Source organism: Hemitrygon akajei, chromosome 1, assembly GCF_048418815.1.
Source record: "Hemitrygon akajei chromosome 1, sHemAka1.3, whole genome shotgun sequence".
Lineage (NCBI taxonomy): Eukaryota > Metazoa > Chordata > Chondrichthyes > Myliobatiformes > Dasyatidae > Hemitrygon > Hemitrygon akajei.
Genome location: NC_133124.1, coordinates 55707957 through 55732218, shown reverse-complemented (window position 1 = coordinate 55732218; position 24262 = coordinate 55707957). Strand labels below are relative to the sequence as shown.

At 41.7% G+C, this 24262-nt stretch overlaps 1 protein-coding gene across 1 annotated transcript in view; it reads left to right on the top strand.

Annotated features, from left to right (window-relative positions):
* Positions 1-23303, top strand: part of rock1 (Rho-associated, coiled-coil containing protein kinase 1) — a 159135-nt gene extending 135832 nt beyond the window's left edge. Inside the window, exons 29-33 of the mRNA XM_073043500.1 lie at positions 1190-1278; positions 8206-8284; positions 15037-15298; positions 15618-15834; positions 21671-23303. Of these exons, the coding sequence (XP_072899601.1) occupies positions 1190-1278; positions 8206-8284; positions 15037-15298; positions 15618-15834; positions 21671-21674 (651 nt within the window). The 3' untranslated portion in view covers positions 21675-23303. The remainder of the gene's footprint in view (positions 1-1189; positions 1279-8205; positions 8285-15036; positions 15299-15617; positions 15835-21670) is intronic.
* The last annotated feature ends 959 nt before the right edge of the window (positions 23304-24262 follow it).

Genomic DNA, 24262 nt, shown 5'->3' with positions numbered 1-24262 from the left:
CCCTCTCTCTCTCCCCCTCTCTCTCTCCCCCTCTCTCTCCCCCCCCTCTCTCTCCCCCCTCTCTCCCCCCCTCTCTCTCCCTCCCTCTCTCTCTCTCCCTCCTCTCTCTCTCTCTCCCTCCTCCCCCAGAAATTGAACTCTGAACTGTAATGCCCTGAGCTGTAATAGCATTATGCTAACAGCTACCCTGCCGTGGCGACCTACAGACAACGCAGAATATAAATTATACACATGTAAAATTATACCACAGTGAAAAATAAAAGACTGATGCAGAAAAAGACAAAATCAAAGATAAGTCCATAGCAGTACAAGAGGCGATCCATAGTGTCCCTTTGCTGAGGTAGTGTTACAGTTGTGCAGGTATGTTCAAAAATCTGATGATTGTATAAAAGTGCCAGCTAGTGTGGGACTTCAGGTCACAGTAATAAGAGGGCATAACCCAGATGGTATGGTTGATGATAGATGCTGTCGCTTTGAAGCAGTACCTCCTGTATAAATAAAATAAACTGTTATCCTAATTATTAAATTATCCCTCCCACCTTCCCCAAGTATTATCTGGCAGTTTTAACTGCTAGTTCTATTTTTATTGTGTCTCAGTTCACCTAATGCCTCCATTTTCCTTGTTTTCTTTATTTTGGATGCCATGTTTAGAAGATAGCAATCTCAGCTTTTATTCTTTTTCCCAGTACTGATTATTTACTGCATTGTAGCTGCAAGGACTATTGTTTTAGACAAAATAGTCTAACTCAACGGATCTTAGTAATTTGTTGACAAAGTTTTTATTCTTTAGGTTTAGACTTGTGCATCAGAAGTTTTGATATCAGGTATTCAGACTGCTGCTGAAACATCGAAAAACCTACAGCACAATGCAGGCCCTTCAGCCCACAGTGCTGTGCCGAACATGTCCTTACTTTAGAAATTACCTCGGGTTACCCGTAGCCCTCTATTTCACTAAGCTCCATGTACCTATCCAGGAGGCTCTTAAACGACCATTTTGTATCCGCGCCAGCAGCCCATTCCACACACTCATCACTCTCTGCATAAAAAAAAAATTAACCCTGGCATCTCCTCTAAACCTAGATGATGGTTGTATTGCTTCAGTCCTTGGGAGTCTGACAGAAAAGAATGACATTGTATTTGTTGGATTCAGTTTCTTTTTCTAATATTGAAATTTTTTTGTTATTTACAGTATGTTGTAGTGAGCAGCAGAAAAATACTGTTCTATGAAGATGAGCTGAATAAAGAACAATCTAATCCTTCAATGGTATTGGACATCGAGTGAGTACAACTTCCTAGTACTGAGAATTTGCAGAAAATGAGAATTTGTGAATAGGAGAACTTAGCTGCAAGTTTGGAAAATTTGATTTAAAAGGAGAAAATGAAAACGTAATAATGTTCTGATTGATCTTGGAAGAAGTTAAAAGGTTGCCACATGGTGGGTCTGTACTGTTCCATGCATTTCTGTGTTCTACATAAAATGTGGTCCAGATAGAAAAGTAGTGTTAGGATTATTGATTTGCATTAACTAGCCTATAGATAAATAAAGTAAATTTTGAGTTTAGATGTACACACAGTGCCTATAAAAAGTATTCACCCCCTCTTTGAAGTTTTCATGTTTTATTGCTTGAACAGATTATCAGTACTGTAAACAAAATAATAATTTGTATAGGATATAGCTTAAAAAGTATATGAAGTATATTATTTCCCACAAGCCATGCAAGTAATTCAAATGGGTAAATGTACAAGCTTCACATTGTGACTTCAAATAATTATTGGGTGATTCAGCAATTTATAACTTTTAAGTTTGCAGAACAAGTAAAGAATTAGTGTTAGTTAACTGAAAGCTTGGGATTATGCTTGCTAATGAACAGAGGTATTCCACAAACTGGTCTTCACAATGTAGAGAAAACCATACCATCTGTGATAAATGTATTTTATATTCAAATAACTATGTTTCATCTGGAAAATGTATTTAGTGCCTCAGACAGTGAGGGAGAGGAAGTAAATAGGCAAGTATTGCATCTGTTCTACTTGAGGGACATTATTTACAGCTGTTTAACATATTGCAGGGATAGCTCTTCAGAATTGAAAGTGGAGTAGAAGAATATTGCTGTTTGGCAGTATTGGCTGAAGATACTGGAAGTATTGTAGAATGATGCGCAGTTCATGTGACATAGAGGCTATTTGGGCTATTGAATTTATGATGACTCAGAGTAATTCCATCAACCGCTTTGCCTTGTAACCTCTGCTTCCTTGTATGCTTTCTAGTTCTCTGACCATATAGGAGGTTTTATAGTGGCCAATTAACCTGAAAGCCAGCACATCTTTAAATTGGCAAGCAGCTAATTTCTATTCAATGCAAGAACCAGAAAATTAGCTGACAAGCACATTAAAACTGACACTAAATAAACAAGTCATGCACAGGTATTCAGCAGATGGTGTCACACCTTTTAAGCCTTCCTGTAAGATGCAATTGGCAAATTGGATCACTCTTTACTTCCCTGATTCGTGCTACTTGAGAAACATTCAAGAGCTTAATGCCATGAAAGAAATGTATGTAATTTCACCCTGTTGCCTAGCTTTAAATGTTCTGACCTTCCACTCTTGGAGCTCTGGCTACAATTTGTATTGACTTAGACTCAACAAACCAGAGAAAAGTACAGTGCAGAATCAGCCCCTTCAGCCCATCTAGTCTCTGCTGAAACTATTTACTCCCATTGATCTGCGCTGGGACTGTAGCCCTCCATACTCTTAACATCTATGTACATATCCAAACTTTAACATTGAAGTCGAGCTTGCATGCACCACTGGCACTGGCAGGTCGTTCCACACTCGCAGCCCTCTGAGTGAAGAAGTTCTTGTCATGTATCCCTTAAACTTTTCCCTTTCGCACTAAACCCGTGACCTCTGGTTGTAGTCCCACACAACCTCAATGGAAAAAGCCTGCTTTCATTTGCCCTGTCAATATCCCTCAAAATTTTGTATACCTCTATCAAATCTCCCCTCAATCTTCTTTCTAAAGAATCTATTCCTAAGTTCTAAAAAAACCTAAACTATTCAGTCTTTCCTTATAATTTGGGTCCTCCTAACCCCACAACATTCTTGAATATTTTCTCTGTAGTCTTTGAACCTTATTTACATCTTTCCTATAGGTAGGTGACCAAAACTGCACACATTACTCCAAATTAGGCCTCACCAATGTCTGGTACAGCTTTGACATAACATCCTATCTCCTGTACTCAATACTTTAATTTATGAAGGCCAATGTGCTGAAAGTTTTCTTTACAATCCTATCTACCTTCGATGCCACTTTCAACGGATTTATGGACCTATATTCCCAGATCCGTTTGTTCTACCACATTCCTCAATGGCCTATTGTTCACTGTGTGGTTAGTTCCACCGAAGTGCAACACCTCACACTTCTCTGCATTAAATTCCATCTGCCATTTTTCCAGCAGATCCAGGTCCCTCTGCAAGCCATGATAGCCTTCCTTGCAGACTACTACACCCCCAATCTTGGTGTCATCTGCCAAATTTGCTGATCCAGTTAACTACATTAACATCTAGATCATTGATATAGATGACAAACAGCAAAGGACCCAGTGGTACACCGCTAGTCATAGGCCTCCAGTCAGAGAGGTAACACTGTACTACCACCCCCGGGTTCTCCCACAAAGCCAATATTTAATCCAGTTTACTTCTTCATCCTAAATGCCAGCAACTGACCCTTCTTGACCAGCCTCCCACGTGGGACTTTATCAAATGCCTTGGTAAAGTCCATGCAGATAACATCCAGTACCTCACCTTCATCCACTTTCCTGGCAACCTCATCTTAAAAACTCTATAAGATTGGTTAGACATGACTTACCATGCATAAAGCCAGGCTGACTATCCGTAATCAGTCCATGTTTATTGAAATACATGTATATCTGGTCCATTAGAATACTTTCCAATATCTTGCCCACAACTGATTTCAGACTCACCGGCCTATCATTTTCTGGTTTCTGTTTAGAGCCTTTTTTTTTTTAAAGAGCAGAACAACATTGGCTATCCTTAAGAACTTTTTAAAAGCTATTATTAATGCTTTTTGAGATAGTGATTTAGATGCATATCATATTTTTTACTGAGTTAAGTATTGTATGTAATTAGTTTTGCTACAACAAGTGTATGGGACATTGGAAAAAAAAAGTTGAATTTCCCCATGGGGATGAATAAAGTATCTATCTATCTATCTATCTTCCAGAACCTCTCCTGTCACTAAGAATGATTTGAATATCTCTGTTAGGGCCCCAGCAATTTCTTCACAGCTCCGTAGGGTCCAAGGGAACACCTTGTCAGGTCCTGGGGATTTATCCACCCTAATTTACCTCATGACAGCAAAATCTCCTCTCCTCTAATCTGTATGGGGACCATGAAGTTGATGCCTTTTTGCCTCACTTCTGTAGACTCTGTGTCCATCTCCTGAGTAAATACGTATGCAAAATAATCTATTTAAGATCTCCCCTGTCTTTTTTGTCTCCACACATGGATTACCATTCTGGTCTTCCAGAATTTTGTCCTTGACAGTCCTTTTGCTCTTAACATATCTGTAGAATCCCTTAGAGTTCTCCTTCACCTTGTCTGCTAGAGCAACCTCATGCCTTTTAGTCCTGATTTCAGTATTCTCTTGCATTTTTTAAACTCCAGAAGCACCTCATTTCATCCTACCTGCCTTTACCTGCTATGCTCAACACTTTCTTTTTCTGAACCAGGGCCTCAATATCTCTTGAAAACCAAGGTTCCCTACACTTGTTATAACCATATGACAATTACAGCACGGAAACAGGCCATCTCGGCCCTTCTAGTCCGTGCTGAACGCTTACTCTCACCTGGTCCCACTGACCCGCACTCAGCCCATAACCCTCCATTCCTTTCCTGTCCATATCCCTATCTATTTTTACTTTAAATGACAATACCGAACCTGCCTCTACCTCTTCTACTGGAAGCTCGTTCCACATAGCTATCACTCTCTGAGTAAAGAAATTCCCCCTCATGTTACCCTTAAACTTTTGCCCCCTCACTCTCAACTCATATCCTCTTGTTTGAATCTCCCCTACTCTCAATGGAAAAAGCCTATCCACGTCAACTCTATCTATCCCCTTCATAATTTAAATACCTCTATCAAGTCCCCCCCCCCCCCCCCCCAACCTTCTACGCTCCAAAGAATAAAGACCTAACTTGTTCAACCTTTCTCTGTAACTTAGGTGCTGAAACTCAGGTAACATTCTAATAAACTTTATCTGTACTCTCTCTATTTTGTTGACATCTTTCCTATAATTCGGTGACCAGAACTGTACACAATACTCCAAATTCGGCCTTACCAATGCATTGTACAATTTTAACATTACATCCCAACTCTTATACTCAATGCTCTGATTTATAAAGGCCAACACACCAAAAGCTTTCTTCACCACCCTATCCACATGAGATTCAGGGAACTATGCACCCTTATTCCTAGATCACTGTGTTCTACTGCATTCTTCAATGCCCTACCATTTACCATGTATGTCCTATTTGGATTATTCCTACCAAAATGTAGCACCTCACACTTATCAGCATTAAACTCCATCTGCCATTGTTCAGCCCACTCTTCTAACTGGCCAAAATCTCTCTGCAAGCTCTGAAAACATACTTCATTATCCACAACGCCACCTACCTTAGTATCATCTGCATACTTACTAATCCAATTTACCACCCCATCATCCAAATCATTAATCTATATGAGAAACAACATTGGACCCAGTACAGATCTCTGAAGCACACCACTAGTCACCTGCCTCCAACCTGACAAACAGTTATCCACCACTACTCTCTGGCATTTCCCATCCAGCCACTGTTGAATCCATTTTACTACTTCAACATTAATATCCAACGATTGAACCTTCTTAACTAACCTTCCGTGCGGAACCTTGTCAAAGGCCTTACTGAAGCCCATATAGACAACATCCACTGCTTTACCTTCGTCAACTTTCCTCATAACCTCTTAAAAAAAATTTAATGAGATTTGTCAAACATGACCTTCCACGTACAAATCCATGTTGACTGTTCCTAATTAGATCCTGTCTATCCAGATAATTATATATACCATCTCTAAGAATACTTTCCATTAATTTACCCACCACTGACGTCAAACTGACAGGCCTATAATTGCTAGGTTTACTCTTAGAACCCTTTTTAAACAATGGAACAAAATGAGCAATATGCCAATCCTCCGGCACCATCCCAGTTTCTAATGACATTTGAAATATTTCTGTCAGAGCCCCTGCTCTTTCTACACTAACTTCCCTCAAGGTCCTAGGGAATATCCTGTCAGGCCCTGGAGATTTATCCACTTTTATATTCCTTAAAAGTGCTAGTACTTCCTCCTCTTTAATCATCATAGTTTCCATAACTTCCCTACTTGTTTTCCTTACCTTACACAATACAATATCCTTCTCCTTAGTGAATACTGAAGAAAAGAAATAGGTCAAAATCTCCCCTATCTCTTTTGGCTCCACACATAGCTATCCACTCTGATTCTCTAAGGGATCAATTTTTATTCCACACTATCCTTTTGCTATTAATATAACTGTAGAAACTCTTTGGATTTATTTTCACCTTACTTGCCAAAGCAACCTCATATCTTTTAGCTTTTCTAATTTCTTCTTTAAGATTCTTCTTACGTTCTTTATATTCCTCGAGCACCTCATTTACTCCATGCTGCCTATATTTATTGTAGATATCTCTCTTTTTCCTAACCAAGTTTCCAATATCCCTTGAAAACCATGGCTCTCTCAAACTTTTAAACTTTCCTTTCAACCTAACAGGAACATAAAGATTCTGTACCCTCAAAATTTCACCTTTAAATGACCTCCATTTCTCTATTACATCCTTCCCATAAAACAAGTTGTCCCAATCCACTCCTAAATCCTTTCGCATCTCCTCAAAGTTAGCCTTTTTGCAATCAAAAATATCAACCCTGGGTCCAGTCCTATCCTTCTCCATAATTATATTGAAACTAATGGCATTGTGATCACTGGACCCAAAGTTCTCCCCAACACATACCTCTGTCACCTGACCTATTTCATTCCCTAACAGAAGATCCAATACTACCCCTTCTCTAGTCGGTACCTCTATGTATTGCTGCAGAAAACTATCCTGCATACATTTTACAAACTCCAAACCATCCATCCCTTTTACAGTATGGGCTTCCCAGTCTATGTGTGGAAAATTATAATCTCCCACAATCACAACCCTGTGCTTACTACAAATATCTGCTATCTCCTTAAAAATTTGCTCCTCCAATTCTCGCTCCCCATTAGGTGGTCTATAATATACCCCTATAAGTGGGATGGCCACAGGAATACTCTCCACTGGCTGTTTAACCCCTTTCCCTTTTCTGACTGTTGTCTAGTTTCCTGTGTCCTGCACCTTTGGTGTAACTATTTCTCTATATGTCCTCTTTATTACACCCTCAGCCTCTTGAATGATTTGGAGTTCATCCAGTTCCAGCTCTAACTCCTTGACGTGAATTGTATGAAGTTGCATCTGGATGCACTTCTTGCATCGTCAGGAAGTGTGGTGTAGTCATCAGGAACACTGGAGTCTCCCTGTCTTCCCACATCTGCCGGGAGTTGCTGCCTTTTCCACTCAATCAGGAAACCTGAGCGTCTTCTCAGGCTTCTGATCTATCTGATTGACCGCTGCTCAAAGTGCCAAAACCGTGGCGAGTTGCTAACCTTTCTACTCGATCAGTGAATCTGAGTGAATTGAATCTACGTATATGAGGCAATGCTGCAGCTGTCCAGATACTTTGACAATTACAAACAAGCCTATGAACATAACTACCAAGGAGGATGGGGAGTGTAGGCAAATAGGAGCATAACCACTTGCAAGGCACAAATCACTGTGGGGCATAAATAACTTGCAAAGCATTGGAACTCCCCTAGAGATAATGGTTTACAAAAGCAACTCACCACTACTTACTAAATACCATTTGAAGGTAGGTAACTAATTGTTGGCTTGACAACATTTCTTACATCCTGGGTATGAGGGGAAAAAATTAAGTGCAGTAGGCAAAAAGTTGCATGGCTTCTAATGCACTTTTAAAGTACCACATCAATATTTTGTTCTTAAAGCTAATTTGCATACATAATGAAATGTGCACTTCTAAATTTTATCTTCTAGCAAATTGTTCCATGTGCGCCCTGTAACACAAGGTGATGTATACAGGGCAGAAACTGGAGAAATCCCTCGGATATTCCAGGTGGGCTCTCAATAATTTTTCATTTAAATTTCATTTTTGCTTATATATAATAATCTGTATTTCAGTTTTGTGAAGGATATCAAAGGAAAAGTTAGATGTGACAGTTTTATATATTGTGGTTGGAGTGTGTTATAGATTTATTGCTAATTAAGCTGAAATTATTTAGCAACCTGGACAAGAGCACAAGAAATTGGGAGCAGGAGTCGGCCACTTTGCCCTTCAAAGCTACCCTGCCCTGTCAATATGATCCTGGCTGATCTGCTCCTTTATTAATCTAGTTATTCATAGTCCTGAACTGAAGGATAATGAGAGTTGCCCTGCTGGAACCCATATAAAGGAGGGTTGGGGAAGCGGTTGTACAATAAGGAGTTATGGGTCCATAGGTTGGAGGGGAAGAAAGAAGGGCACCTTGTAGTGCAAGGAAGAGGAGGAGAAACTGACTTTTAAGGAGGAGTTGAAGAAGATGAACTTTTGTAATTAAAGACCACATTGGGAGATAAGATGGAGTGAAGAATTAGCCTAGTATTTACCACGTTCATTCCTGTAAAGCAGACATTTATTATGCAAATGCAAGCTTTCTTGAGAATTGTGTTTAAATCCTAATTATTGACCAGGCTCAACCAGTGGCTTTCTAGCTGTGCTTCACCAGTGGACTTCATATGGTGTCCAGTGCTGAGGCAGGAGTTTGCTTTGTTTTTGAACATGTTCACCTGAGAATCTACTCTCTCATTCTATGCCAGGTAAAACTGATGCAGGTTATATGAGCCAACTTATTTGAATGGAAGTTTTATACTGGCAAGGAAGAAAGATAAGATAAGTTTCGTAAAGAAGTTGTGTTTTTAAGCATTGCAGGATAATTTTAGAAACATAGAGAACCTATGGCACAATGCAGGCCCCTTGGCCCACAATGCTGTGCTGAACATGTTCTTACCTTAGAAATTACCTAAGATTACCCATAGCCCTCTAGTTTTCTAAGCACTATGTACCTATCCAGGAGCCTCTGAAAAGACTCGATTGTATCCCCTTCCACCACCATTGCCAGCAGCCCATTCCATCCACTCACCACTCTGCGTTTTAAACAAAACCAACTTGCCCCTGACTTCTGAGCTGTAGCTACTTCCAAGCAACTTAAAACTGTGCCCTCTTGTGCTAGTCATTTCAGCCCTGGGAAAAAGCCTCTGACTATCCACATGATCAAAGCCTCTCATCATCTTATACACCTCTATCAGGTCACCTCTCATCCTCTGCTGCACCAAGGAGAAATGGCCGAGTTCACGCAACCTATTCTCATAAGGCATGTTCCCCAATCCAGGCAACATCCTTGTAAATCTCCTCTGCACCCTTTCTATGGTTTCCACATCCTTCTTGTAGTGAGGTGACCAGAACTGAGCACAGTACTCCAAGTGGATCTGACCAGTGTCCTATACAGCTATAACATTACCTCTTGGCTCTTAAAGTCAATCCCACAGTTGATGCAGGCCAATGCACCGTATGCCTCCTTAGCCACATAGTCAAACTGCACAGCAGCTTTGAGTGTCCTATGGACTTGGACCCCAAGATCCCTCTGATCCTCCATGCTGTCAAGTGTCTTACCATTAATACTATATTCTGCCATCATATTTGACCTACCAAAATGAACCACCTCACACTTATCTGAGTTGAACTCCATCTGCCACTTCTCAGCCCAGTTTTGCATCCTATCGATGTCCTGCCATAACCTCTGACAGCCCTCCACACTATCCACAACACCTCCGACCTTTGTGTCATCAGCAAACTCACTAACCCATCTCTCCACTTCCTCATCCAGGTCATTTATAAAAATCACAAAGAGAAGGGATCCTGGAACAGATCCCTGAGGCACACCACTGGTCACCGACCTCCATGCAGAATATGACCCATCTACAACCACTCTTTGCCTTCTGTGAGCAAGCCAATTCTGGATCCACTAAGCAATGTCCCCTTGGATCCCATGCCTTCTTACTTTCTCAAAAAGCCTTGCATGGGGTACCTTATCAAATGCCTTGCTGAAATACACATACACTACATCTACTGCTCTACCTTCATCAATGTGTTTAGTCACATCGCTATGTTAACTGTTAAACTTTTACAGTTTATTTCATGTTTATTAGTTAATCTTGCTGAATATTAGGGACAGTCAGAAGCACAAAGAAATAATCAACTTTGACAGAATTTAAGGGTGCACCGAGCTCTTAACTGAAAGATTTGTTAGAAAGAAATTTGTTGGCCTATTTGTTTTGAAATTTACCATTCAGCTCCAGAACACTTTCAGTCAACGAGATTAGCATTCCAGTTGCAGATGCAGTCAGTTGTAATATCACAACATTAATGGCAAGTGCAGGCTCACTCAACAAATTCTGGGCCTTTGTCATGTGTGTAACCCCTGGGTCGCCTCAGGCATCGCTCAAACTCGTTCTAGTCTAGGGGGAGCAGCCTCCGGCCCCGCCAAACTGGGTAATCAGCTGGTGTGGATGCTGTGTGATGTCCCCCGCCTCGCCCAAAAAACAGACAGTACACCTTATGCGATTAAATGAGTACAATTTATAAAGATTACTATAACTAAGCGATTACTAATGATACAGTATATATGAAGAAGAAAAAAAAAGAAAAGGCGCCAAACTTATCAAAGTCCAAACCACTTCATGCACAACCGTTGGAGCTCAATTACTGAAGTCTTCTGGCATTCGATCCCCTCCGAACTCCTCGACCCGCCTCCTGGGACCACCCACGGTGGTCAACCAGACGCTCCACACTCCGCTGTCTCCGTCTCCTCTCCTCACCGAAAACCTTGGGCCGGGGACCCCCACTCGGGGTCCGTTCCGTCGCCCAGCTTCCAGCATCCCGTCCTCTCTCTCTCACTCCATCGCGCCGACTCCCCAAAATCCCCGCCAACAATCAGTTTACAGTCCCAAACAAGCTTCCAGCACTTATCATAACAAAGACACCAGCATTCCTACTTTTAACAAAACAAAGACGCCATTTTGATTACATACACAGTAACAAAGGAAAAGAAGAAACCCCCTTTACACTCTCCCCCCACCAAATAAAAGTCATGTCCTCATGACTATTAGATAACTCGTCACCTTACCTGCCAACACACCGTAACCCAAGCACAAGCAGTGACATCTCCTCCCCACACAGTAAACTTCACGCCCTGTTCCTTAGGTGCTATATAGGCCAACTATCTGGGCGTTCCCTAACCCTTTTGAGACCTCCGTACCCCCCTCACCTAAACCTTTAGGCTAGGACATAGCTGGGGATACCTTGGGTCCACTACCAACTCCTCTTTCAGCCTCTCACTCATGCCCCACACTGCACACAGCTAACCCTCCCCACTACACCTGACTCAGTGGAAGAAGGGCCAAAGGTCTCTTCCTCAATCGAGGGAAAGTCAGCAAAAGGCAGCATGTACCACACATCCAGCACATCAGCCTTTGAATCCGTATTCTTCCTCATTTCTTTGATTGGTAGCTGCTGTTTGATCTTCTCCAAACGGAAACACGTGGCCTGCACTGCTCCTGCAGTCTCTTCAGCCTCCTGCAATTGAGATTATCATCTTCTCCGGCCCCTGGCTCAGCAGTTCTGACTCCCGCATCCCGGCCATCTCAATCTGGAATGCAGTTACTCCAACAGCTTCTTCCACCCCGACCTGAAAAGCAGCAGTTAAAGATTGGTCACCCTCCAGTTCAGTATTCACTGCACTTCTCTCCAGCTTTTTTCTCCTCATGACTTCTTCCAGATCAACCTTCAGGTTTTGCACTTCATTTGAACTGTCGATGGTCATCTTCAGGTTCCCTTCAAGCTACCACTTCCCCCTTCCGAGATTTGTCCGCAATTTCTTCACCTCAGCAAACTCCCTTCTCCAGGCTCTCAGTTTGCTGTGGCCCTCAGTCAAACAACTTTCTTCGTTCTCTCCAACTTGTAAGTCTTTCAAATGGTTCCAGATCACTCTCTCCGGTCTCTCAGTCTTCATTTTCAAACTTGATTCCGTAGAGACAGACACTCACGAGCTGCGACCTTCGCCAGCCCTGGCACGTGTCCAGAAAACACTTTCACTCTGTAGTTCTCAGCCGCTCCTGCAACGCCCTCACTTCATATTCTCCTGAGGCAAATCCAAATACCAAGAGATCATCCACATACGTCAAAATTCCAAACGCCTCCACACCCCCATGGTCTTCCACATGCCCTGCAGGAAGGTTGCAAGGGCTCCGGAGATACCCTGTGGTATCTTTTCGGACCGGAAAGACTCCTAGGGAACTTATAACCGCCGTCTTCTCCTTGTCGGCCTCACTCATCGGGATCTGGCAACATCCACTCCTCAGATCCAGCACCTTAAACCTCTTCGCACCACTCAGATAGGCCATCGCCTCTTCGGCCCAATATAATCCACACACACGCTGCCTACGTCTGCCACGGCTGTAGGGGCCAGTCGCCGCAACCTCTGCCTCACCGAGGTGTCTTTAGCAGTCAACTCCCCTCCCTGGTGGTATTTCGCAGCGTCCACTAAGAGGGTCTCACCCTCAGATACTCCTCCAGGCCATACCACCACCGGCTCTTGTTTGAATTTGGTATAGGCCCAATGCTGCTACACACGTCCGCACAAGCAGCTCGAAACTCTGGGTGCATCGATAATGCCTCCAAACAGCGCTCACCCGCCTCCTCCGGGCAGGCCCCCAAGTGCACCAACAGGATATTGGTTCTCTCCATAACCGAAACACTGCCCATCTCAACAGTGTCCGGACACATCAGCATTAACGATTCACGAACCTCAGTCACCTCCACATTTGCCTCTAAGAACTCCATTTTCACTGACCAACAACCGTCATCTTTATAATCACCGGCACTGGTACCCCAAATCTCCAGTGCCGTCAATGTCGTCAAGGGTAAAGGCTTCCAAAAACGGTTATAAAACAAACTGTACAGCAACTTAACCGGTGCCCCGGTGCCGAGGATGGCTTTAACTTGACTTCCATCCATCCGTAACAACACCTGAGTGCGTGGTCCCTCTAAGCCTTCAGGAATAGGGTCTGTTCCTTGCGGGAGTTCCTTGGTACATTGCTGGGAACGTGCTCCCCCAGAGACCCCAAGCCGTTCCCCCACTGGGCCTCCTCTAAGTTTCCCGACACCTCTCGGATCAACGGAACAACTGATCCCCTTGACAGATCCCCCTGGCTCCGCAAGCAATTTATCTGCCCTCCTAACCAAAAGGGATACCCTAAAAACTTCCCACCAATCTCCTGCCACGGATATGATAAGCCCCCCAGCTGCGACATTTGACTTCCAGTCGAACCACATGCATTTTCCCACACTTTCCCAGAACTGGCAGCTGTCACTTCGAGGTAATTGCGCCCGACAGTTCTAACAACGCTACCAGCCTGCCTACTCAAACTTTCAACCAATCCCTGTCGCTTTCCCTCAGCCAAGCACTGCCACTCACCCAACAACTGAGAGGTCTGCTCCGCCCCTTTCGGGCTGGACATTATTCCAACAACCGAGCGGAGCCTACCACTGCTGAAACATTCCAACCAGACCTTCCTCGCTCTCTTAACAGCATGGACAGCCCATGGCCCCACCACCTTTTCGTCAGCGCTAGTCGAAACTCGAACAACGACCTCCGGGCTACCAACAGCAGCCACCCCACCCAACACACATGCAGAGATAACCGGCAATCGCACACCCACAAAAGCACACCAGCTCTTTGCCGCAGACATAATTTAAAAAGGGCGATCACACAGCTTCCACAGAAATCAATCCCGGACGAGCACCCCCACAATGTAACCCCTGGGTCGCCTCAGGCATCGCTCAAACTCGTTCTAGTCTAGCAGGAGCAGCCTTCGGCCCCGCCAAACTGGGTAATCAGCTGGTGTGGATGCTGTGTGATGTCCCCGCCTCGCCCAAAAAACAGACAGTACACCTTATGCGATTAAATGAGTACAATTTATAAAGATTACTATAACTAAGCGATTACTAATGATACAGTATATATGAAGAAGAAAAAAAAAGAAAAGGCGCCAAACTTATCAAAGTCCAAACCACTTCGTACACAACCGTTGGAGCTCAGTTACTGAAGTCTTCTGGCATTCGATCCCCTCCGAACTCCTCGACCCGCCTCCTGGGACCACCCACGGTGGTCGACCAGACGCTCCACACTCCTCTGTCTCCGTCTCCTCTCCTCACCGAAAACCTTGGGCCGGGGACCCCCGCTCGGGGTCCGTTCCGTCGCCCAGCTTCCAGCATCCCGTCCTCTCTCTCTCACTCCATCGCGCCGACTCCCCAAAATCCCCGCCAACAATCAGTTTACAGTCCCAAACAAGCTTCCAGCACTTATCATAACAAAGACACCAGCATTCCTACTTTTAACAAAGGCGCCAGCATTCCTACTTTTAACAAAACAAAGACGCCATTTTGATTACATACACAGTAACAAAGGAAAGAAGAAACCCCCTTTACATGTGCTATCTATGGCCCACATATACAGTTCAAATGACTGGAAATAGGTGTAGTAGGTTGTACACATCATGTGACTTGCTATGTGCAATAACAGTTCCATTTTAGTATCAAGGAAGAACATTAATTTTGACATTTACTCAGGTTTCCTGTTTTATAGGTATTGTCTTGCACTAAAATGTTTCTGGACAAAATTATTCATGTGGTCTTGTGATTTCCAGCTATGGTTCTAACAATTTAGTTGAATTATTATGTTTGAATGAACTGTACATTGTTTGATCTTTCAGATATTATATGCCAATGAGGGTGAATGTCGGAAGGATGTGGAAGCAGAAGCTGTGCAATCAGTGGAAAAGCCTGATTTTATATCTCATAAAGGTCATGAATTTATCCCTACACTTTATCATTTTCCCACAAATTGTGAAGCTTGTGCAAAGCCTCTGTGGCATGTTTTCAAACCACCAGCTGCATTGGAGTGCAGGCGATGCCATGTTAAGTGCCATAAGGATCATTTGGATAAAAAGGAAGACATGATTGTACCATGCAAAGGTAGGAATTATTTCTAACAATGAAAACAACATTGATTTTCATCCTTCACTCTTAACTACATCATTACAAGAGGCAATTTATATGAGATTTGCTTTTCCTTTGGACTGAAGTTTACATAAATATGTAAATTTGATACCTTTTCATTTTACCAGCAATTATGAGCTCCACACAATCTCCATTTTTAAATTATGTGGGCATAATATTGTCAGTCCAGTGTACTTTGACCAAATCTAATCATTAAGGTCACTACAATATGGGAGAGGGAATTATAAAACTTCCGTGCAATTACTTATTTTAAGAGTATGTGTTTTCTTCTTAGTGAATTATGATGTCAATACAGCGAGGGATATGTTGCTACTAGCATGCTCTCAGGATGAACAGAAGAAATGGATTGGACATTTAGTGAAGAAAATTCCTAAGAATCCTCCAGCTGTCTCAAGTTTTGTGCGTGCTTCTCCCAGGTCATCAAGTACAAGATCGGCGCCAAATCAGTCTTTTCGCAAACCTGCCAAACATATTGCCCCAGTCAAGCCCAGGTATTAAATAAGTAAATAGATATTCTTTTGATTTAACTGAATAGAAAATAAAATGACAAAAATCACTAATTTGCACTTTTGCAGAATTAAATGGATAGTTAGACCAGAATTAGGCCATTCAGCCTATCCAGTCAGCTTCGCCATTCCATTATGGCTGATCCCAGATTCCACTCAACCCCACACAATTGCCTTCTCATCATATCCTTTGTTGCCCTGAGCAATCAAGAACCAATTAACTCCCTCCTTAAATATACCCATGGACTTGGCTTCCACCACAGTCTGTGGCAGAGCATTCCACAGATTCACTACTCTCTCTGGCTGAAAAAAACTCCTCCTTACCTCTGTTCTGAAAGATCATCTCCCCCCCCCCCCCACTCACCAATTTTGAGGCTGTGCCTTCATCGGAAACATCCTCTCCACATCCATCCTATCTAGTCCTTTAAAAATTTGATGGGTTTCAATGAGATTCTTTTTCCTTTGTAATAGCAATGGCACTCACTCCTGCTCCCTGACACTCAAGGACCTCTGGCACACTGCTAGTGTCTTCCACAGAGAAGACTGATGCAAAATACCCATGATGTTCATCTGCCATTTTTTTGTTTCATTTTTTCCGTTTCATCAGCATCATTTTCCAGTGGTCAAATGTCAGCTCTCCCCTCCCTTTTACTCTTTATGTAACTGGAAAAAAAAGTTTGGTATCCTACTTTATATTATTGGCTAGTTTGCCCTCATATTTCATCTTCTTACAGCTTTTTTTTAAATTGCATTTTGTTGGATTTTAAAAACGTCTCAATCATCCAACTTCCCACTCACTTTTGCAACCTTGTATGCTCTTTTCTTGTCAGCCATGGTTGCTTACTCCTACTATCTGAGAACTCCTTTCTCTGTGGGACGTATCTATCCTGCACCTTATGAACTTTTCCCAGAAACTTCAGCCATCATCCCCTCCATTCCACCTGGCAAGCTCCTTTGGTCATGCCTCTGTAATTCCCTTTATTCCATTGTGATACTGATACATGTGACTTATACTTCACCCTCTCAAATTTGGACTTAGACCATAAGGCATAGAAACAGAATTAGGCCATTCAGCCCATTGAGTTTGCTCCAGCATTCCATTATGGTTGGTTCAGATCCCACTCAACCCCATACTCAGCCTTCCCGCCATAACCTTTGATGCCCTGACCAATCAGTAAACTATCAATTTTCACTTTAAAAATAACCACAGTCTTGGTCTCCACAGCTGTCTGTGGCAGTTCATTCTACAGATTCACTACTCTCTTTATCATGAACTGGTTCTTTGTCCCACAATTATCTCAAATTTAAAATTCTTACAGTATCTCATGCTTATTTTTTTATCATGTTCATTGCCACTTCTGTCATTTCTATCAGATCATTTCATGAAATGCTGTTTTCCATTGTTCTTTCTTTAATGTGACCCTTGGTGAACCTCCACTCCTCCAACTGCTACAGGATACTCTGCATTTTCTGCGTATTTCAGGGTCTGGGATGTCTCAGATCAATTCTTAAGGGGCAGGATGAGCAGCCACGTCATAATACAAATTGGTACAAATGACATAGGTGTGAAAAGGGATAAAGCCTTGATGAGAAGAATATTGGAAGCTGAAAAGCAGGTCCGCTGGGATTGCTGCCTGTGCCGTATGCTCTATGTTCTGAGGTTTAGATATTTCAACAGTGACAGGGAGGGATTTGAAGAGATGGCATTGCTAATTATAGATGGTATTGTAGCTGCAGAAAGGGACGTTATCAAGCAGAGATTGTTTACTAAGTGTTGGTACAAGTTAGAAACAGGAAGGAGCAATCACTAGTGGGAATATTCTTGTGACCTCCCTTCGCCTCACCCTCCCCAATAGCAAGAGAATCTGAGGAGCGGATCGGAAGGCAGATTTTGGAAAAGTGCAAAGATATGGAGAAATATTTAATTGAAAGAGGTTGAATTATGATGCTGTTAAGCGGGAACTTGTGTATTCACGGAAATGAGGTGGTTTAGGGAATACTTAAATTAGATTATGGGTAGGTTGGCCCATTGGGACAGGGATAGGATGTAAGGTGAAGGAACCATGGTTGATAAGAGATGTAGAACATCTAGTGAACGGAAAGAAAGAGGCATACTTAATGTTCAAGAGTAAAGAATCAGACAAGGTTCTGCAGAGTTACAAGGTAGCCAGGAAGAAGCCTAAGAATTGACATAGGAGAACTGGAAGGAGACATGGGAAGGCCTTGACGAGTAGGATGAAGGAAAATCCCAAGGCATTCTTCATGTATGTGAAGAGCAGGAAGATGACTAGAGTGAAGGTCAGGGATGGAAGGGGAAATATGTCCTTAGAGTCAGATGTATGGGAGGTTCTCTGTGAATACTATGTGTTAGAATTCACAAGTGAGTGGGTCCATGATAAGTATGAGGATAGTATAAAACGGGGTGATAAGCTGGAACATAGTGACGGAGGATGTGTTGGAACTATTGAAACGTATCAAGATAGGTAATTCCCCACACCAGTTGGGATATACCCAGGGTTACCATGGAAAGCAAGGGAAGAGATTGCTGCACCTTTGGCTTCAAGAGTAGTACCAGATGACTGGAAGTTGCCAAATGTTAATACTTTATTCAAGAAGGATATTTGGGATAAATCTGGGAATTATTGACCAGGTAAGCTATTAGAGAGGATATTTAGATCCTATCAGACAGGATTTTTTAGCATTTGGAGAAGCATAGTCTGTTTAGGAATAGTCCCCATGGCTTTGTATAGGGGAAGTCATGCCTCATGAGCCTGATATAATTATTCGAGAAAGCGGCTAAAGAAAATGAAGTGTGGTGTACACGGATTTTAGTAAGGCATTTTACAAGGTTCCTCATGGTAGGTTCATTCAGAAAGTCAGGAAACTTAGCAGTATGATTTCAGAATTGGCTGCCCACGGAAAACAGGGTGACAGTAGATGCTTAAAGGTTGTTGGGTGTTCCACAGGACTTAGTAAGTTTGAAGCTGACAGGAAGGTTGGTGGTGGTGTGGATAGTACAGAAGGCTGTTGTAGGTTACAATAGGACATTGATAGATTACAGAGCTAGGCTGTGAAGTGGCAGATGGAGTTCAATCCAGAAAGGCATGAAGTGATCCACTGGAAAGTCAAACTTAACAGCAGATATGGGGTTAATGGCAGTTTTCTTAGCAGTGTGGAGGAACAGTAATATTGGGGTCCTTGTCCATTGTTGCGGTGTAAGTTGATAAGGTGGTTATGAAGATGTGCGGCGTGTTGGCCTTTATTTGGGGATTAGTTCAAGTGTCGCAAGGTAATGATGCAGCTCTGTAAAAATCTGGTTAGATCACACTTGGAATACTGTTCCTTTCTGGTTACTCAATATAGGAAGGATGTGGAAGCTCTTGAAAGGGTGCAAAACAGATTTACTAGGATGCTGCCTGAATTAGGAAGTTTTTGTTTAAAGGGAAAGATTGCGTAAGCTAGGGTTTTTCTCTTTGGAGAATGGGAGGTAACATCGTGGGCCAAAGGGCTTGTACTATGTTGGACATGCTCTCTCTCAGTTACCTTGGTACAAAGTACTAGAATTCCTTCACTATCTCCCACAACCTCTTTCTTTGTCTGGTTGAATAAATAAATAACTTTTTGATTAAACACCTGCTTCTAATACAGCATTAATTTTGGTTGAATTGACTCCTGTGATGTGCCTGGTAGCAATGGGGAATGGAATAAGTCCTTTGGGTCCATGGAGTCAGCGCTAACCAATGTGCATCCATTTTAATCCTGCACCATTCTCATTTTATTCTGCCCACATTCCCAGGTTCTGCCACTCACCTACATGCTAGGGGCAATTTACTGTAGCAACTTGTATGTCCTCACCATCCGGGAGATGCCCTCTTCTTGTTATCGTCATAAGGGAGGAAGTACTGGAGCCTGAAGAGGCATACTCAGTATTTTAACAACACCTTCTTCCACTCTACCTTCAGATTTATGAATGGTCCATAGACTCATGAACATTACCTCACTATTCCTCTTTTGTTGTATTTATTATTTTATTGCCACTTTATTTTTGTCTTGCTCTGTACTGCTACCACAAAATAAGAAATTTATGGCATATGTTAGTTATAACAAACCTGATGTTGATGTATTTGATGTGAGAGCAGCTAGGAAAACTCAAGTGTTCACTCAAAGCATGCAGAAATTTGGGATTGAATGTCAAATTGCAAGAGCTTCAAAAACATACTCTGCTGTCCAAACTGCTTGGCGTCAATTTGTTAAGATGCTGTAGTTTAGATAGATAGATACTTTATTCATCCCCATGGGGAAATTCAACTTTTTTTTCCAATGTCCCATACACTTGTTGTAGCAAAACTAATTACATACAATACTTAACTCAGTAAAAAATATGATATGCATCTAAATCACTATCTCAAAAAGCATTAATAATGGCTTTTAAAAAGTTCTTAAGTCCTGGCGGTTGAATTGTAAAGCCTAATGGCATTGGGGAGTATTGACCTCTTCATCCTGTCTGAGGAGCATTGCATCGATAGTAACCTGTCGCTGAAACTGCTTCTCTGTCTCTGGATGGTGCTATGTAGAGGATGTTCAGAGTTTTCCATAATTGACCGTAGCCTACTCAGCGCCCTTCGCTCAGCTACCGATGTTAAACTCTCCAGTACTTTGCCCACAACAGAGCCCGCCTTCCTTACCAGCTTATTAAGACGTGAGGCGTCCCTCTTCTTAATGCTTCCTCCCCAACACGCCACCACAAAGAAGAGGGCGCTCTCCACAACTGACCTATAGAACATCTTCAGCATCTCACTACAGACATTGAATGACGCCAACCTTCTAAGGAAGTACAGTCGACTCTGTGCCTTCCTGCACAAGGCATCTGTGTTGGCAGTCCAGTCTAGCTTCTCGTCTAACTGTACTCCCAGATACTTGTAGGTCTTAACCTGCTCCACACATTCTCCATTAATGATCACTGGGAGAATGAGAATGAGAAGAATGAGAAGAAATTAAAACTAGTAATTGGCACATGACTGAAACAAATATTACAATGAGGAAGATATCTGGCTTTGGTGATGTAGAAGTAATGATTTATTAAATTGGTGCTTATGACTATCGTGAAAATAGTGGCTTTGAACTCACTGGAATTCAGCTGCGATATTACTTTGTGACTCTTGAACTCAATCCCCAATAGTGGATTTACAGGCTTTGGACGCAGTGCATAGGGGGTTCACCAGGTTGATTCCGGAGATGAAGGGGTTAGACTATGAGGAGAGATTGAGTCGCTTGGGACTGTACTCACTAGAATTCAGAAGAATGAGAGGAGATCTTATGGAAATGTATAAAATTATGAAAGGAATTTATAAGGTAGAGGCAGCAAGGTTGTTTCCACTGATAGGTGAGACGAGAACTAGGAGACATGGTCTCAAGATTCGACGAGTAGATTTAGGATGGAGATGAGAAGGAACTGCTTTTCCCAGAGGGTGGTGAATCTGTGGAATTCTCTGCCCAATGAAGCAGTAGAGGCTACCTCAGTAAATATATTTAGGACAAGTTTGGATAGAATTTTGCTTATTAGGGGAATTAAGGCATATGGGAAGAATGCAGGTAGGTGGTGATGAGACCATGATCAGATCAGCCATGATCTTATTGAATGGCGGAGCAGGCTTGATGGGCCAGATGGCCTACTCCTGCTCCTGCGTCATATGTTCTTGTTAGCTTACTGTAAAATTCAGTTAAAATAACTTGTTTTCAAACTGGTTGCTACTATTTGGTGGCATTTTTACCAGATATATGGAGAAGTTCTGTTGATTGTGATTTTTCTTTTCTTTTTCAGCTAACCATTTATGGAATTTGGATCCAATATACTTTACAAGGAAGCAAGGCTTTGTGAGATTGAAAGCAAGTGCAAAGTGGATTCCTTCTAATTTAAGTGTTACAAATTTCAGGGTTAAAATTGTTTAATCTCCACCTTTCACCTACTTACTTTTCCTGCACTATTTGAAATGTGTGCAGATGTGTACACATTTGTGCAGATTGTGCAGATGTTTGAAGATGTGTACCCATCTTACCTTTCATTGCACATTTACCATTCCAGCATTTTTTTTTTGGATTGCAGCAGATAGCGATCTATGAATCGGATGATTTCTCTCTAATAGGCAGGTGAACATGAGGCAGCTCATTATAGAACAGCCTCGTAAGTTTTTTTGTGTGTGTTACTTCATCAAGTAAGGGATAGGGTATCTGCACTTGAGGGAATAGCTTATGCTAAAGCAAGGAGGGAAGTGTGTGAAATTGAGTTCTGAAAATAGTACAAGACACAAAGAATTGCTTTGAAGATGGAGTCAGGTGCTTTAACAAAAACATTGTTATATTGAATTTCTTATGCCTCAAGTTACATGCCTTCTGTGCATATTCATTGAGACCATTAGAGCTTTAATATGTCATGGCTTTAAAATATTCAGTCTGCTAGAATAAAAGCTTAAATTGAAATGTTTAGCACTGGGAAAAATTGACAGAATATTTCGCTCATGAGTTTTTTGAAAAGCCATAGTAGTTGATATGTTGATGTACCATTTTTTTTAAAAAGAAAAGGATAAAAGAAGCATTATGGAATAAGCAGTAATTCAAAAGACCAGGTTTGTATTTTGCGGGGCACATTATTTTGTAATGATTTTATAAATAGATTGCCTTACATTTTAAATGAATTCTTATCAGATGGTAGACAGCGTTAACTTAACAGATAAATTGTGCACTGTTTTAAAACATAAATTATTCTACTTTTGAACACTTCAACAAGAATAACATTATTCTGTTGATGCCTTACTTTTGAAGAACTGTTTTCCTGCCATATAATTCATCATAAATTTTAAGTAACTGCACCAGCTTCAACGATTTTCATTGCATTGTGAACTGTTGTTTTGGGTATTTTGAATATGATTTGAAAATGAATAAACTGCCTGTAATCAGTTGGAATTATACATAGGAAAACCTGCAGCAAACTTGAACTATGGATGGCATTAGATAAGATTTATTTCTGTATTATTTCAGGAGTTACTCCAATAAGAACTGTTGTATTTTCAGTTTTATTTTTGCCAGTCAGCAGGAATATATTCATAAAAATGAATGATATGGCTCACTGTACCTCCCATGTAATATATAAAGGCTTTGCAGTTACATGTATTAAAGCACTGGAAAATGAATTTTTGCTGAAGATGATCGCATATTTTAAGTGATGTTGAAAGTCGCACTGATTGGTATGTACCAATAAACATATCTATATGTATTTACCTGTCTTACTACAATGGGAAATTGTTCTTGCAAACAGTCCCTGGTCAGATTATTTGACTTAATTGAATCTGATATCAAGATTTGTAGACTGAATGTTATTGAAGCGGAATATATTAATTCTCAGAAGAAATGTATACCATGAATGCAAAACAGCACAGAAAATAAAGGACTGATATATATTTGATAATGTTGCTAATATTGTTCTGAAGCAAGGTTTCAGAAAAAGATTCCTTGCTTTGGAAAGAATGCCATGACCTGGAGCTCTTTGCATAACCTTAATTGACTTCTGAGGTCTCAGTTTCATGTTCCTTCAGATAGGATATATCGAAGCCCGTTATTTACCAACAAATGATGTGCTCCTCAGACAGTTACCCAAGTTCCTGTGATACTGTTGATATGTAGGCAAGCTCTTGGCAAGGAAGGTAGTGATTTGGTGGGGTGTGGAAGGCTGATGGTTGGTCTAATTGAATGATTTTGTTATCTGGCTCTTCTGTAGCAAAAATACTACTTGCTACTTTTCGGCTCCTGTTATCTGGAACTTGCTGCAACTGGACATGGGCTACTTCATTTGTTAGACTTCTGAACTTCTAGTCAACAAAGCAACAGAAGATGGTTACAACAAGTATATACCCAACTCCTCAGTAATGTTCTGGCATTGAGATGATTGATCTTTGACAATTACAACCATTTTTCTTTGTGTGACGTTAGCTCCAATTTTTACTTTTTGGTATTCATTGACCAGCTTTCCCCCCAGAGTACCTTGAGTCAGATGCTGCTTATTGCTCATGACCCCACAGACTATAGACTTTAGTGTATGTTTGGTTCATGTTGAGACCTTCCCTCACTCTGCTAATTGAGTCTGGAATAGAATGAGCAGTAAGCAGTCAGCTTGGATTTGTCCTTTTGTTAATCAGAACTACCTACCTGCTAATGTTCCACTTTTGGATAGTTACCCCTGTTACCAAATTGAGGTAGGCTGGCCAGAGATGCAGCTAGTTCTAGAGTACAGATCTTCAACCCTAGAGCTGAGAGGTTGCCTTATCTCATAGATTTGTCACCCATTTCTTGATGTCACATTGAATCAAATTGGTGGGAGATGGGTATCTGTGATGGCTGAGGATCTTGTGAGAAATTATAA